Below are 17,601 nucleotides of genomic sequence, written 5' to 3' on the forward strand. Positions count from 1 at the left end.
CTCATTTGATTTAATTATAGAGTTTAAATCCTATTGAAATTATAATTTCTAATCAATGTTTATATAAAAAAAAATGAAAAAAAGAAGAGAAACAAAACGTGTTTAATAGATATAAGGAAATATGATAGAATTTTTATTTATTTTTTAAATGTCATCAACGTAGAAATTCTGAAATTAAAGGAGATATATTCCGTTTTTTGGGATAGATTTGTATTAATGAAGTTATTATATAGCACTACAAGAAAACTGGGCTACTGCGGTGGGCCAAAACAGCCGCTAAAGCCCCAAAAACTGCCGCTATAGGTACATTTCACCTATTGCGGCGGGGGCTATTGCGGCGGTTCTACCCGCCAGGCTTGTCACATCACAGTATCTCTATTGCGGCGGTACAAAAACCCGCCGCTATAGATACGCTTTTTAGCGGCGGTTTTAGTCTATTGCGGCGGGCATAAAACCGCCGCTATACAACGTTCGAATTTGTTTCAAATGACTTTTAGCAGCGAGTCGTGCCCGCCTCTATTGTGTTCACCTTTAGCGGCGAGCACAAAGCGCCGCTATAAGCTTGTAAGTAAAACCTTGTAATTGCACTTTTAGCGGCGCTTATAGCCCGCCGCTATAGGTTCAAACATATAGTGGCGGTCAAAAAGCGCCGCAATAGGGTTTCGTTTTATAGATAAAATGTGAACCTATTGCGGCGCTTTTTGACCACCGCGATAGGTCCTTTTTTTTTTTTTTTTTTTTTTCCAGTGGGCTTTGAAACTACTGTTTACATCAAATACAAGAGACAACCTGTTTCAAAGAACCTGTTTTGCATCAAATATATTGTTCAAACCTGTTACAAAGAACCTATAGTAGTTTTAGCTCTACTAACACAATACCACAAATATAATTAATTAACACCACCACAAATGTCTCCAAACTAACATAATATTTGTATTGAAATATATTCTCAAATACATAACATTGTCTATAACCACCATCATAAAATTAACAAAAAAAGATGTGGTCTTTTGAGTAAAATAACCGTTCAAATTAAGCTAATACAATAATCAAAGTTCCAAAGTGTTTAACAAATATCCTTCAACACTTGCAAAAAATGCTTCCTCATTCTTCCATAGTTCTTTGTTCACAAAAAAGTCGTCGAACACCAAGATAAAACTTATAAGCTGCTTGGTTGATAGGATGCGGCTGACGATTTTGGCAGACTAGGAGAATGTTCGGCCAAAGGAACATCCTACATACAAAGTATGGTTACTCAATTAGTACGTATAAATAGAATAGAATGACAAGAAAATATTACCAAGGCAAAAAATGTCTATTACATTTCTCTATTACATCCTAAACTTGTGTATATATATGATATGGCATTGAGAAAAAAAAAATGTTGTGACTGTGTGGATCCATAATATGTTTCTACCTGCAACCAACTCAATAAATGCTTGCGCGGAAAATTCTAACAAGTGGTGGAAAATGAAGTAAGGAACAAGGACACTAGTTATATTGATAAATTGTGTACCATATATGTAGATAGTTATATTGATAAATATTTGTATCCTTCATACAAGGTATGGTTTCTCAATAAATGCATATAAATGGAATAGAATGACAAGAAAATGGATAACATTTTTCTGGATAACATTTTTCCTCAATCTTGATAACATTTTTCAACCACATAAGAAATCATAAAATTCTCCCCCTATCAAGACAAGGTTATTCTACGGGAGATGCTATGGAACTAACCATTAAAACAAAAATAGAAAAATAAAGATAAACAAGAGAAACCAAAGATTTTTTTCCCAACACAGAACCACCTCCATATGCTAAGATAGCATTGTGCAATGTTCAGTTGTTCATGCCACTGCACACCTTATTACAACTTAAAATTCCAAATACAGTCAAAACCTTTGGGCAGATCTGTTTGCCTAAAGAAAAAAAAAATCTTTAATTCCAAAGAAGGCACAAAATAGAAAACAAAGGCAAGCCATTAAATTTGACATTAAATAAGTACTTAGTGTGCAAATACGTGAAGGGCAATAAAGTGGGGCTGCTTAAAGACAATTTTTTAGAAAGGCAGAACTGTAGGAAGAAGATTCATTAGCAAAGCGGTGCAGTAAGGATAGATAGATTTAGAAAGATGCTAATTTTTAATTGTTTAACACATTTTTGCAAATATGTACAACATTTGCCACTTTTTGTGTGTTAATATAATGTAAATTTATATTACAAGTACATTGTAAACATATAAAAGTCCTTTATTTATATACACAACAGCACTTAATAGAACATTAAATTTATTGCGACAAAATGGGAATAAATTTTGAATAAATATTTAAAATTATTTTATTTATATTGGGAGTACAAGTGCATAGAAAAGTAGAAAGTCTTGCTTGTTTGGTTTAAACATTTCTAGCTACAAGAACTTCAGCAATCAACTTATCCAAGTTTTGGTATGAAGAACCACCAGGCTTGGTGGAATCCTTTGCTTTTGTTTTCCATTCCATTACATTCTTCTTAATTTCTTTACCTTTTTCACCATCAATTAACTCTCTCACTAACTTCTCCACTTCATCTCTTTGAACATTATTATCTACCTCCATCACAATGCCCCATTCAACATCAATTGATGGGTGCTTTAGGATTTGTTCTTGAGGGCACCAACTTGCTAACATGCCTCTATTTTTAGTTTCGGTAACAAATTCAGGAGGAATAATAGCTGAATCACCTCTAACAAGATCAGGCCTTATAATCCACAAGAAGTGTTTTTCACTATTTGCTAACCCCCAAGCAAACTCAATGAGTTGTCGAGGTGTCATGATAGTTATACTACCATAATTTACATACACTATAGAGTTGGGTTCTTTTGAATTTAGCCATTCCACACACCCTGGTTCTTGTTTCCATAGATTGGAACCTATTGATTCCAAGTTATTGTCCTTAATTTGGTCCACAAATGACACGAGTGGTCCAATGGTGTATAAACAAGGAAGCATGTTGGATAAAGCATCCAACACGTCCTTTTCAAAGAGGTCAAATGTGTTCAAAATGACAGCTGAAGCTCTAGAAACACTCTCGGTTTCACGGATGAAAAAGTTGAACATGAAGTCATTTTCATCTGTTGTTCTAACAAAACTTGGAATATCCAATTATTTATTTTAGTTCAAAATAACTTTAAAGAGTAATAACTTTAAAGAGTAAAATGTTATGAAGCGACGACAGTGTAGTAAAAAAAGCTCAACAAATTTTACGATTAGGGGTTTTCTAGCTCTGTTGTTGTGGGTATATAAAATAGTTATTTGTATTATTTTAATGAGATATATTGCAAAATAAAGAGTAAAATGTTGGGTGTATTGTAAAACTTGTTACGTAACTTGGATTGCATTTTTTTTTTTTAAATGTAAAATCAAGTGAGAATCAAGGTTGTAAACGAGCCAAGTTTTGTCAAGTAATGAATGCTCAAACTCAGCTCAACAATAAAAGTAAAATATTTAACCTTGGCTTAAGTTTGACTCAAGCTTACAAATAATGTTCAAACTTGAACTTATCAAAAAATCTAATAGTTTGAGCTTGACTTGATTAATTAGTTAAATCAAGACTAGAACAGTCGATGCTATTATTCCAGCTATTACAATGGCTAGAATTTACCCAAGAGTGAATGGTGCTGTCATATTAATTATTTTGATGTAGTCAATAGTTTTCACACCCTTGTGCATACATTCTGGAAAATAAATAAAACTAAAAAAAATAATTGACCAAGATAAGAACTATTAGTATTTTTTACATAAATTGATTAACATGATCATGATCTCATATACAAATATACAGTGCTTCAGGGCCATTAGTTAAACATGGTTGTGGGGAATTGTTTTAAACAATCATCGAGTCCCTGTGTCCCACAATTTTAATCATCATTTTTTTGCTTATGTTGAAGTCACAACTCCCAATGAATAGGATACGAGAACTCCTATCAATATACACTACATTGTGAGACAAAGTGCAAACATGGCCTCAAAGGGAATCAAACATTGAATTCATATCAGATCTGCTACTTCAAATTCTAACAAGGAATCTTGGATCTCAAACATATATCATAAACTAGTATACAATAAGTTCATCACAAATTATCATAATGCCACACATAAATAAACCCCCCAAAAAACCCAGATCTGAAAATCATAAACCCTAACTCATATCAAACAACCAAGGTCAAAATCATCAAATAAATAAATAAACTCACACAATCAAATCAACACCAAAAAACCCATATGAAAAATGATAAGAAATCAAATATGTGTAAAAAATTATTATTCATCCAAGATAAAACCTGAGACTTTGAGTTGTTTTTCCAGCAAGGAGTAGAAATCAAACCTAAGAAAAACCAGAGAAGGGTTAGAGATGAAGAAAAACGAAAAGAAAATGAGAAATCTAATCTAAAAAGGCAAAAAAGTACTTGGTTTTGCCGGCTATGGGCAGCGCTGGCAGAAGCTGGAGTTGGCCGGTGGTGCCTTGGACCTTGGAGCTGGAGATTGGCGGGAGAGGGATCGAAGTTGACTGGGTGTTTTTGGAGAGAAATCTGAGAGGCTGGCTGGATTCTGCTGCTATGCTAATAATAGGCAGAAGAAAAGCTTCAAAAGAAAACTCAAACAGATACAGAGTAAGATGCATCTAGAGTTCAAAGAATACAAAATTTCTTGATTGCCTGCTGCTGATCCTATTATAGAAATAGCCGATTTTCTTGATGCAATTTTTTTCTAACCTCATAATCTAACTTTTAGTCAAGAGATTACATTCAAATATTCAAGGAAAGTTTTTTTTTCCCCCTCCTGCCCTGTCCTAGAGTTAATTCTTGACTTTTTTATTGGGCCAGTGGAGCTAGAAATAATTATTTCAACTACTGATTAAAGATCTGCTACCTCAATCCTATTATTTAACAAATGTGAATGAAATGGGTTTAGAATCAAAACGTTTGAAACAAGAAGAGAGAGTGCCTACCTCCGGACCCTCTAATTGGACAGAAATATGATAACTCGCATCATGTACGAGAACTTCCTGTTTGAACCACTTCAGGAGTGCCCTTGAACCCCTTCCTCTATACAAAACATTTAAAAACCATTGTCAACAATTAAATAGTATAACGCACATACACCATTCTCCATATATAGCTTAAAACTAAAAATCTTCAAAACACACATTTCTACTCAGTCCATTATCCAACTCACACCTTTCCAGACAATCCAATCAACCATAAAATATAGGGTCAGTCAACATCAGTTTACCCCTGATTTTTCGAATATTACACTTACCTTGCACTAAATTGACTCATTAATTTATCCATTCTTATTGACCCAAAATAGACGTGAAATTAAGTATTGATTTCAATTTTCAAAATTCTTCCATCATTATTTTTTTTTTGATAAGCTCAAAATTCATTGCTCATAGGACTTTGAAACATCTCTCAGGGTTCATTTGTTTCAGTTTCTAGCTCATTCTATCTATTTACTTGGACTTTGAAATACGGGGTTCATACACATTAGTCACCGCAAGAGTTGACATAAATGATCCCCTCTAAACAATGTCATACTGTAAAAAACATAGACAACCCAGTCATTACTAAATTGCAGAAAAAAAAAATTGAAAACCAAAAGAACTAGACAACCACCAAACTGTGCAATCACAAAGGGCACTAACGAGTGTTGTTTGGTTCCCCAAAAACTGCAGGAAAAAATTTAAAAAAATATTTGAAGTTTGAAACTTTTGTTTTTTCATATTATTTGAGACCCATTAAAACTAAAACTGAGCCTAATAAAATCACTTTACCAAGTACAGTTGAATCTTTCAAGCTGATTTCTTTTGATACCAAACCAGCTAAAAAACATAATACCCACCAAATTCTAGGATTCTACTTTCTTAGCAAACAAATGAATCAATAAGGAAAAACCCAGATAAAGAATTACATTAAAATAAATAAACAAAAAAGAAAAAGAAAAAACAGTTGAGCTTGAGAGAGAAAGAGAGAGAGAACCAACTTGCAATTGCTATGAGCTAAAATAATGGTGACCCAAGAAAGAGAAAAGCAGATAGTAGTTAGGGACGCACTGGAATCACAGCAAGAAGATTAGAAGCAGAAGAAAAGGGTCTCCTCTCCATGATCATCACATCAGTAATGAGCAATGGTGGTGGCATTTTGGTTTGGGAAATGAATGAAGAACAAATGGAAGATTATACTACACATACAGTTCAACCTATACATTCCCTACGGTTCATCCCGTTCTTACTTCTTATCCTAGACCCGAACCGGCCCACCTCATTGACCCAATGCCACTAAAATGACTGAACCATGCACTGATGCAAATTTAATTGAGGCCCAAAAAAGTAATAATAAATAAATAAATTGGAGGAAAAAATATATTAAAAAAAAAATCAATCATCACTATTCTCTACCACAACAATCAACTAATTTGCAGAAGTCATCAATCATCAACTGTTTAGGTCACATTGCTAGATTTCCATATTCAAATCTTGTGAAAATAACGAAACAAAGGACCCTCAAGTCATGAGTTATTCATTTCCATCAGTGCCTCACAACAAGAGGTGTAGATAAACTATAGTCTCTAAGATTACAACTATAGGTGTAGACAGACTAGAGTCTCTAAGAATATATCTAGAGGTTAGTCAAGTGGCAATAGCATTCAACGTCATTTAAAATGATAGTCATATATGAGAAACAAGATTTGACATACAAATCGGCTTGTCCTACACGATCTTGCTTGTCTGCCTTCGCAAAGACATTTAAGGCAAAACCCTCCAGATGCAATCGGTCTTCAGGCCCCAACTTCAGTGACTTCTTGTCCTGTAAAGGACAAATGGCAATAGACATCAATATGGTGAGAGATATTGAGATTAAACAAACTTAATAAATTTATATAGATCTTCAAGAGACAAGTTTTTTATACTCTCTGTATACTTGGGCGACTCAATTTTTTTATATCAATGAAATTTTCCATTATTACTCAAAAAAAAAAAAAAAAAAAAGTTCTTCCTACATAATGCTTGAAGTTTTGAGGACTTTGTTTTATTGGATGTCAGATTGGGGTTCTTTTTCCATGTATTCATTACTTTTTTTTTTTTTGATCATCTCATTGATAACTTGACCATCAAAATAACCTCTCACAGAAGATGTCTGATCCCCATCAAACCACCACTTGATTGGCCAATACATGAAGCATTCGATCATAGTCCGCATTTCTAAGCAACCAATGATCTCAATACTTATTCGCCAATTTAAACTATTATGTATAGCAACTTATAGCTTAAACTATTCATTTTTCACAAAGAAAAATCATTTAATTAAAATAACCAGCATCTACAGGAAAAAAAAAATCATATTTGAAGTCTTTTTCTTTTTTCAAAAGGTTAAAAAGATAAAAAGAGAAATCATTGGGAAAAACTTTTGTACAATTCACATGCACACAGATTGCATACTGTGTGAAAATAAGTAACTTCTTAAGAACCAAGATTAAAAAAAAAAACCAAAAAACTGAAAAACAAATATGTGTGCATATATACTAGTGGTTATCATTTGGTAGCTTCTATAAAAACTTCAAGGCAATGCTATCGAACTTAACGCGATCCAACACAGAATCTCACATTGACTGACAAAGCTTAGTGCTATATATCATTCAAAGATTCAACTTTTTTCCAGCCTAAAAAATCAGACAGGAGAAAAGGAATAAAATAGTTACAGTTGTCAATTACCAAACACCTCTGGATTCTTGCCTTAAATTACATGAATCCAAAGAATCCTATACCTCATATTCCTAATCCAAAAAATTAAAATCCAAGCTCAGAAGCTTCAATAAATCTCGTTAATCCAATTTCCGAATCAGAGCCCTAGATCGAGCCGAAAACGACAACGAAAAGAGAGATATTGCTTTAGTTGTTGTCTACCTTATAAGACTTTTAATAAGACATATCATCTACCTGTAATAAGACTTTTATTGAAAAGAATTGAACATCTACCTTATAATGCCTTAGTTGTTGTCTTTCTCTACCTTTATTGGTTTCCTTAACTCGAATAAACTCACTCGTTCTCACTGGTGCATTAATCTCTCTCATGACCAAACCATCTTAAGTGACTCTCAACACTCTCATTTTAATTACACTCATTTTGTGAATGTTGTTTCTTAACAACCCAACATTCAGTACCATATCCATCACTAATGCAAAGAGATTTGGACTTAGTGCTGATTCTTGATGCAAACCTATAATGCCTTCACTCGTTCTCAAGACAGATACATAAGTTCATTATCTATTGCATTTCACAAATCAACCCTAAAGGTCTTCTATCACTATTGCTTAATTAATTTTACTTTAAAAAATAAAAAACACATTTTTTCCTAGTGAAATTAGCGGTTCCATAGATAAATGTCATCCAAATACCCCCAACAACCCACATGGTTAGGTAGGACGAAATATAAGCAAAACAAGCTTTCTATATGAAAAATGAAACAAAAAGGAAAAGGGCCCACTTAAACAATTGTCAACAAATGACCAAATCAATACCTGATATAATCCTAGTCAATATAGTGGATATAAACCTAAGAATACTTCAATCCTATATTCAAATTTGAACAATGAGAGATTTTTAGATTCAAACTTTGAACTAATGAGTCAAAAAATCAACCACCCCGAAAGTAAAAAAGCAAAACACAGACCAGGACAAATGCGTACAGCAACAATATATATTAAACTAAAGCCAGACAAATTCAAAGATTAGGTGGATATCTATGTTTTATAAAATAAAATTAAAGGAAAAAAAAAACACTGTTTTCTTTAAATTTAAATCATCCATTTACAGCTCAAAAAACCCAAAAAACAAAACCTCCCACCATCTTCAACGAATCAATTAATGATCTCATTATCATTTCCATCTTTCTCAGCAACCAAACAGAGGGAAAATATGAACCACTAATGCCCATTATCCACAAACACAAACAAAATCTAAAAAAAGAAACAAATTTTCGATTTTCAGGAACTGGGGTGCAGTAATAACATCAAATGAAATAGAAAAAACAAAAAAACCATAGATGAAGAACAACTCTTTACCTTAAACCCCAATATTCACCGTCAGTGGTTCATTTCTTAACACCACCGATTCGCTCGAAGCGGCGAACCGCCAGATCGAGACACGCCCTCTCTTGCTCGTCCCTCTCTCTCTCTCATCGATTTCCCATGGGTGCGAGTCACAGTGCTTCGGCGGTCATTGTGGGTCACTTGGTCACGGTGGGTCTGGGTCGTGGTTCACAGTTTGGTGGTGGGTGAAATTTTGTGATGGCTGGATTTGGTGGTGGTTGTTTTGTGATTTGGGGATTTCGTGGCTGGGTTTTTGCTTTGTAATTGGTGATTTGTGATGGATGGGTTTTGTGATTTGGTCCTTGTTTTGTAGTGGTGGTGGCTAGTGGTGGGTTGATTTTGGGTTGGGGTTTACGGTGGTGGAAGGTGGGTGGGTGATGGTGGCTAGTGGGTGTGGGTAGTGGTAGATATGAGAGTGGAGATTTCTTCAGAGAGAGAGAGAGAGTGTGTGTGTGTGTGTGTGTAAAAACCATAAGGCGCTAAATGAAAAGGGAAAAGAAAAACCCGAGGGAAAAAATTTAGGGCTAGGGGCAATTTAAGGCCTATTGCGGCGGGTCATTGGCCCGCCGCTATATCTAAGTTCGAAGCCGCTATAGGTCCCTTATTACGGCGGGTCATTAGCCCGCCGCTGTAGTTCGCCGCAATATACTAGAACTATTGCGGCGGGCCATTGGCCCGCCGCAATAGTTCGTAATAGTTTTGGTCTATTGCGGCGGGCCAAAAACGCGCCGCAATACGCGACTTATAGCGGCTTTTTTAGTACCCGCCGCAATAGGCCCACCACAATAGCCCAGTTTTCTTGTAGTGTAGTTTGTTAGGATTGTCTAAAAATTCTTTGATTAGGTGATAATTTAGGTCTCTTTTAAGTATAGTGGTTGTATGGCACCAAACAACTAATTTTTTTTATAAAGAAATTTAATAAATTTCCTGCAATTTGGTGATGTAAAATCGAAAGAATTAAATAGAATTAAATCATATTAAAAAATATAAATAAAAAAATACTGATGTGAAAAATTATGGAGAAGTCAACAAAAAGTCAAAAGGCTTAGGTTTATATATATATATATATATATATATATATATATATATATATATATATATATTAGTTAAAAAAAAAGGGGATCTTCTATTATTTGGGGCCCTTAGACCATTGCCGTTGCTTATATGCTCTAGTTGGTCTTGCTTGGATTTCATGAGCAAAATAGAAAGTGTCAACCAGTTGAACTATTATTGTAGACCTTTTTAAATTTTAATTACTTTATTAAAAAAAAAATTATGCAATAAACTGTTGTTGATAGAGTATAGCATGAATGAATTTTATTCAGCAGCGAAGCTGATGCAGAGCTTACAAGGGCAAGTAGTTGGGTTTCAAATTCAAGTGCAAGCACTTATGTCACAGCATAAATCCCTAATTAGATACGGCTAGGTTGTTGGAAGCTTCTAGAGGTAATTTGGAAATTAGGAAGATAACTGACGCACATGCTGTTAGTTACAGTACTGCCCATGTTACCAAACAGCCCTCTTATTGTTGTTTCAACTGAGTCCCGTACAAGTATAGATTGATATTTTAAGACAGTTAATAAACAATATTGTAGCACTTAACAGCCAACTAGTGACAATTATGCAGTAACAGTTGTATAAATAGGCATATAGACTTCATTTTTATGCTTGATTGATTTTGATTAGTGAATTGATTGGCCTAAGTGCTATTTTGAGAACCTTCAGTTCTTTGCAGAGGTGTTATCCACCTGTTTGTTGTTCTAAGCAACCCAAGTCATTTTCCTAAGTTCTGAACCACTAATACAGTCCCTACACAATTCCCTGCACTAGAAGCAGGGACGGGGATCTTTGGGTAGATACGGTAATGAATTTAATAGAAAATATAAATACAAAAATTATGTTAATTCATGTCTTCTAAAACATACAAGAAGTTCTTTAAAATAGCAATAGTCCAACCACAATTTAAGACATTTCAAAACTTATCCATTCAAATTCGAAACACCACTGCAACAAACATGGGAAAGGATTTATAGTTACCTGAAGTATCCAGAAACGGAATTAATTTAGGAAAAATATTTGCATTATCTCCTTGTAGATTGCAACAGGAATTATAAAGAGAATAACAAGATTCATGAGAACCGTAACCATGCATCATCGTCCTTCAAGACTATTCGTTAATTCATTATTTGATTCTGGTCTACTTGAAGAAGTTGAGTTGGTTTGGTCTCTCCTTATGGAAAAGGCTGGTTGTTTGGGAGTTGGAAGGTTCACAGTTTCACCATCAAGCATCTTGATAATAATTGACATGGTGGGGCGATCACTTGGGTCATGTTGTACACATAAGAGACCAATATTTAGGCACTTCACAAACTGATCTGCAATGCAAGTATCTCGTAGGGTCTCGTCCATTAAATCCAACAGCTTGTCATCGGTCCACAATCTCCATGCCTATGACAGTAAACAAACATTGGTATGAAGTAAAAAATTACCAAAGCATACGTCATACACCTGCATAACCTATAATGAAACAAAAAATAATGAGAATGAAGATGGTTATGAAGATTCAACACACTTACATAACTTAGAAGACTCATTGCTTGTCTGGACTGATAAAAACCTGTGTTCTTCTTTCCACTTATAATCTCAAGTAAAACTACACCAAAACTAAAAATATCGGATTTGATTGAGAAGATTCCATCTAATGCATATTCCGGAGACATATAGCCACTACATTGCAACAATTGTATAAATTATAATATTAGACACTTCTTTGTGCATATTATCTAAACAAAGTTAGTAGAATGAAGATTTGCCATAATACATAAACAATCAGCTACAACAATCATATTGTGCATAGGAAACATACTAAGTTCCAGCTACTTTTGTTGTGTTTGCCTCAGTTTGCTTGTCACCAACAATCCTCGCCAACCCAAAGTCAGATATTTTGGGGTTCATTTCATGGTCTAGAAGAACATTACTAGTTTTCAAATCTCTATGAATGATCCTTAATCTAGAGTCTTGGTGGAGATAAAGAAGCCCTCGAGCAATTCCCAAAATGATGTTGAAACGCATCTCCCAGTCCAAAAGTATGCTTTGCTTTTGATCTTGTGTGTTTCCATAATTCCATTTCGCATTTGAAAAAATAATTTTAGCAACTAAAATAAGAAATAAAATCAACATAATATGGATAGTAGATACAAGAAATAGGTTAATTTAGAAGCCAACCAAATATGAAGAAGTCTAAACTTTTGTTAGCCATGTACTCATATATTAAAATCTTTTCATTCCCTTTTATGCAATATCCATAGAGTCTGACAAGGTTCCGATGCTGAAGTTTTGCAATCAATACCACCTCGTTCTTAAATTCTTGTAGACCTTGACCTGAGACACTTGAAAGCCTCTTTACTGCAATTTCTTGACCACTTGGAAGCTTACCCTGTACCAAAGTTTCCAATACACGATATTACCATTAACCAAAAATTAGTTGACATGTACATTAATGACCACTAAACGTTGCTGAGATTACCTTGTAAACAGGCCCATAGCCTCCTTGTCCAAGCTTGTTTTCATCTGAAAAGTTATTAGTAGCAACTCGTATGCTTTCCAAATCGTAAAAAGGTACATCTATTCCTTCCTCATCTTCTTCTTGGAACTCACCTGAATCTATCAAGTCTTGGACATAGCTTTCACCATATAACATGCGTTGCACTCGATTTCTTTGGTCAATTTGTCTATTTTCTAAATTCAGAAGACACTAATCTCTCTTAGTTCACATGTTAATTACATGGAAGAAATTGCAACAGGTTTTTTTTATGATTCAATCTAACCCAAAATAAAGATCAACATGCATAGTATGCATTTTGCAAAGAGCTTACCTTGTCTCTTGGTCGTCTTCCTTCGCCATATGTAGATAAAAATAATGGCACAGAGAACAATCACACTAGTTATTCCAACAATCAGAAGAAATATCATTCCTTTTTCTGATGGTGAAGAGACTACAACAAAGAAAGATGACCAGTCATACTTCAGTGTATATAATTTGAATAGAAATCTCTCGCATCATGTTTAGTTACAGTAGTGAACAGGCTCAAATGATATAATTAAACGATAATTAGCGGAACTTAAAGGATGTATTTTTTCATCAATTTGTGAAACAAAAATATTTATTGTTATACAAAATACAGACTAGAACAATATATGACTCGGTAATGATCACATTGACATTGCTATAGACGATTTTGCAAATTTTAGGAAAGACTTGCCAACTTTGGAGTAAAATTAGAATCGTTACACGTAAGTAAAGGAAAAACCCCTGAAAATCAGTCCTTAGCTAAATACACAATGTCCTAATATTGTGCTAAATCACTGAAGCAACCATTATCACAGTTAGTAAAGGAAGAAAATAAAAAAAATCTCAGCTAGGGCAACATTAACTAAATCTCTATTTGTAATAAAGTAATTTTAATTAGCAATAAGCACATGATGTAGAATCCTAACCTTGCGTACAACTTAACTTTGTGCCATCCCATCGAAAGCTTTTGGTGCAAAGGCACCTCTTCTTCCCATCAATTGCTGATTGGCAAGTTGAATGTGGCCAATCCTTGCAATCTGCAGATAAATTACAGATTGGCTCCAGTGGTGGCTCCCAAAAAATCTCAACATCATCTGTAACTCTAGATGAAACATTAGAACTAGAGTTTCTTGGAGTAGTTAGATTAAATGGCAATGACTGGTTTAGCCGCAGACTTCCTACATCCTTGACTTGGATAAAAAACTTTGATGTATTTTGATCGATATTAGTGACTCGATATGTCCCACTTGGGGCCTTGAAGCTAACCTGACCAGAGGTGTCGCAATTGAAACTGAAGTACATAGGATCACCACAATTTGAGCTAGTGCTAAGTGGATAAGGGATCATGTTTGTGCCACAAGGCTCACAATTTTGTACAGTTGGTTCTGCAGAAATATCAAGTTTCAAATAGTGAATAAACTCAAACAAATAGGACTTGGCCTTATATACATATAATGAAATTTCCTATCATTGCAAATCCATCTGTCCACAAACCGACAGCCCATCATCCCATGGGCCATGGTTGAGAGTATATCATATACAGAGGCAAGGTTAACATTTTATTTTTGTTCAGTAAAGATAATTGATATTTTCAATTATCGGCTCACCTTGACAAGATTTTGGTTATTATCTAGAACCATGTTCCTTGTCAAACTCATTATAAATAAAGTTATTAATAGTTTGTTTGCATAGAGGGAGAGTAGAGAGGAGTAGAGTAGAGGGAAGGAAAGTAAGTTAAATTATCTTGTTTGAATGTTTTTTTAAGGGAGGAGGGGGAGGGGTTTGGAAGAGTTTTAACTACTTTTAACCCTTCATTTTTAATTCTCCTAAATTTGAGAGATTTAGAGGAAGAGTAGAGCAGAAAAATTACCAAACTTGCTCTTACCATATTAACAAAATTACAAATTATGAAAAGGCTAATTATTTCCCTCTTCTTACTTAATTTTAAAAACATCTAAACAAGGTTAAGGATAATCATTCATCTCTACTCTCCTCCCCACTTCTCTCCTCCCCTCTATTCCCCACTACTCCTCTCTCTCCAGCTGTTAGTACTATTATTGTATCATTTTGTATAGACTTTAGCTTGGACTATAAACAGCTGGCAAATTTCTAAACTTTCTACTTCATATTCAAGACGCTCTCTAAATTTCATTAAGTAAAATACTACGGTAGTAAATTTTAGCAATTTATGTTAAATGAAGAGTTAGTACATTACCTATATCCGAAACTGCTACACGGATGGAGAGGTTATAACTGTAACCGTCAACATTCCCCTCTTGAAGATTAACTAGCTCCTGCGTCCAAATCGAGCATGCCTTTACTGAGCGTTGATCATATCTATAAGACTTGCAGTTGCAGATTTTAAGGCACAACTCTTTGCATTCTGTTTCGTTTCCGACATGATAACTTTGTTCTGGTTTTCCGCCTACATTCATCATCTTTAAGTTCAAGAAGGCGTCACCACAGGACATCGAATTTCTGGTGCACCCATCTGAAAAATCTCCAGAATACCACTTCTGAGCGACATGGGGCATGAACCCTGGCAAACATTTGCATGGAATTTTATTATTGTTTAAATTACAGCAACCAAATTTTCCACAAGAATTGTGCACACTACAATTGTCTCTCGGATGCACCCCTAACAACGACCAAGTCCCGTTTGTGATCTGTTCCCAATACTCTAACTTCCCACTAAAATTCATCACCAACCTTGCATTCTCAAAATTATAACGATTTTGACCTTCTCTTGTCGCGACTAAAGAGTAATACTTACCATTCTCCTTGCTTTTCCAGTAAATCTTCCCCTCATTGTTGACGATTTGTGTCTTCGAATTTCCGACTGGATCTAGCATATACGTGAAGTTCCCAGTTTCAGGGTCATCACGGTCTCTCCAAGAAGTCAAATTGATGTCTCCATGCAACAACATGCCTGGAAGAAACGTATCAGTTGGATTTTCAAAGCTCTCCCACAGACTTGTCACACTACCGGATTCGGATGGGTATCCGTATAGTACCAGGTTTCCAGAGTCCGTGAGATTCACAATCGTGTCTGTAGTATTGCGCGATTCACACCACCAATAATAACATTTCGAATACCAATGAACCTTCTCAGTACTCGTATCCCACACCTGGAGATCGCCATCTTTTGCAAATCCGAAAGCTCCAGTAGTAGTATTGATAAGCGGGTGATCTCGATTGGCAACCCATACAACTGTTCGCTTATCCCACATGTACCATATTCCAACGTATCTTTTGTCGCCAGAACTTCCAGCAGGACTAAAGAATCCTAATTCAAACTTTCTTCCAGGCGAAACCAGAGTTTCTGCATGGTCTCTAATCCGCTGGCCATACCTCAAAGAAACTCTATCAGCGCAATAAACATGAAAGGAACACAGCAGTACTGGTAAGTACAAGATGAACATGGAACACAGCATGCAGTTTGCGGACCATCCCTTAATTACGGTGGTTGCTCCCATTTTCATTTTTCAACTTTCTGTTACCGAAGTGAAAAACAGCACACGCACAAGTAGAATTTTCTTTGTTGTTAGAAGCACAGTGTCGGTGTGCTTTCTGATCATCTAATTGCAGCAATTTCTGTTGTTTTGGCTTTCTTGGTACGAAAATGCCCCGATGTTCTTGCTTATTCACTGTCTAACAATAGGGTCTATAAAGCCATTTTTGGAGAGCAAACACACACACACACACAAAATTACCTCCAACAGACTCTTTAACTTCTTTTTTTTTTTTTTTTTTTGAGTTGTTACAGTAGCTCTCTTAAAGAAGAACTTTTTTTTAGAGTTGCTACACTACTCTTCCGGTTGAATACTACAGCGATTTCAAAAAACAATTTCTCTTATAATAATACCCGGTTGAATAAAAGAATATATTTTTCAATCTCATCCATCTTCTCTTTTGTTCTTTACTCTCTCTCATGCTTCTTTATCTCAAAGGTTACGAAGTACAACATACCACAATCAGAACAAAAACACAAAATACAATGGAAATATTCGAACAACAAACACAATCTTTCTAATAAGCCTAATGAAATCAGAACAATAAAAGCAAAAAAGAAAAAAAGACAAAGGCCTATCTGAGCTGCATGTTGTTGGGGTGGGGAGGAGGACAAGCGGCTGTAGAGGCAGAGTAGATCGACGACGAGGCTTTGATAGGTGTGAAAGACAACACGAGAAGACGAAGACTGCTTGACTCTCTCTCCGGTGTGAAGGATCTCCATGAGTCTTTCATCTTTGTTCTCCAACAGTTCTCATTTCTCTGGTTGAATGTTTGAGTTTGACTCTGTTTGAGTCTTCGAATTGGAGTGGAATTATAAAGGAAGCGTGTGTGCATGTGTTTGACTGTGTGTGTGTGTTTGGTGGGAACGATGGGATGTAAATATGAAAAGGGTTTGTCCGTGTGTGGTGGAAAAGATGGGTTAATGATAAATTAGAAAAATAATGATTAGTCACATTTTTTTGTTTAAGAAGAAAAAAAAAATTAAAAGGGTTTATGATAAATGTATGAATAATAATAATAATAATAATAATAATAATAATAATAATAATAATAATAAATTCACTAAAAAGAGAATAATAATAATAATCCCAAAAAAGGTCAAATTAATGAATTTTTTAGAGAAAATTTAATGAGCTGAATTCATTCCAAATCACATAAATTTGATATATTTTAAGACTTGGCCTGTTTGGATGGAGGGAGAAGGAAGGGGAGTAAATGAGAGTAGAGTAGAGTTTGCTAAAATTAAGTTAATTTTGTACTAAATCTATTCTACTCTACTCTACTCTACTCTCCCTCCCTCCCTCTCAATCCAAATAGACCATAATATAGATTTGATAATCACCCTAAAAAAACAAAGATAGATTTGATAAATTTCAAAATACATAGAT

General features: G+C 34.9%; 2 protein-coding genes across 2 annotated transcripts; both read right to left on the reverse strand.

The window, feature by feature from the left end:
* Positions 1-2,396: 2,396 nt before the first annotated feature.
* Positions 2,397-7,240, reverse strand: LOC142629153 (7-deoxyloganetin glucosyltransferase-like). Its single transcript, XM_075803134.1, has 3 exons — positions 7,145-7,240; positions 6,738-6,847; positions 2,397-3,120 (listed from the first exon to the last, which is right to left on the reverse strand). Exons 1-3 carry the CDS (start codon positions 7,238-7,240, stop codon positions 2,397-2,399), a joined length of 930 nt encoding a protein of 309 aa, XP_075659249.1.
* Positions 7,241-11,037: 3,797 nt separating this feature from the next.
* On the reverse strand, positions 11,038-16,208 carry LOC142627531 (G-type lectin S-receptor-like serine/threonine-protein kinase At4g03230). Its single transcript, XM_075801411.1, has 8 exons — positions 14,916-16,208; positions 13,627-14,085; positions 13,005-13,124; positions 12,656-12,867; positions 12,355-12,565; positions 11,996-12,233; positions 11,706-11,856; positions 11,038-11,577 (listed from the first exon to the last, which is right to left on the reverse strand). The coding sequence occupies exons 1-8, from the start codon at positions 16,180-16,182 to the stop codon at positions 11,281-11,283; spliced, it is 2,955 nt and encodes a 984-aa protein (XP_075657526.1). The 5' UTR covers positions 16,183-16,208; the 3' UTR covers positions 11,038-11,280.
* Between the last annotated feature and the right edge of the window lie 1,393 nt (positions 16,209-17,601).

Source organism: Castanea sativa, chromosome 3, assembly GCF_040712315.1.
Source record: "Castanea sativa cultivar Marrone di Chiusa Pesio chromosome 3, ASM4071231v1".
Lineage (NCBI taxonomy): Eukaryota > Viridiplantae > Streptophyta > Magnoliopsida > Fagales > Fagaceae > Castanea > Castanea sativa.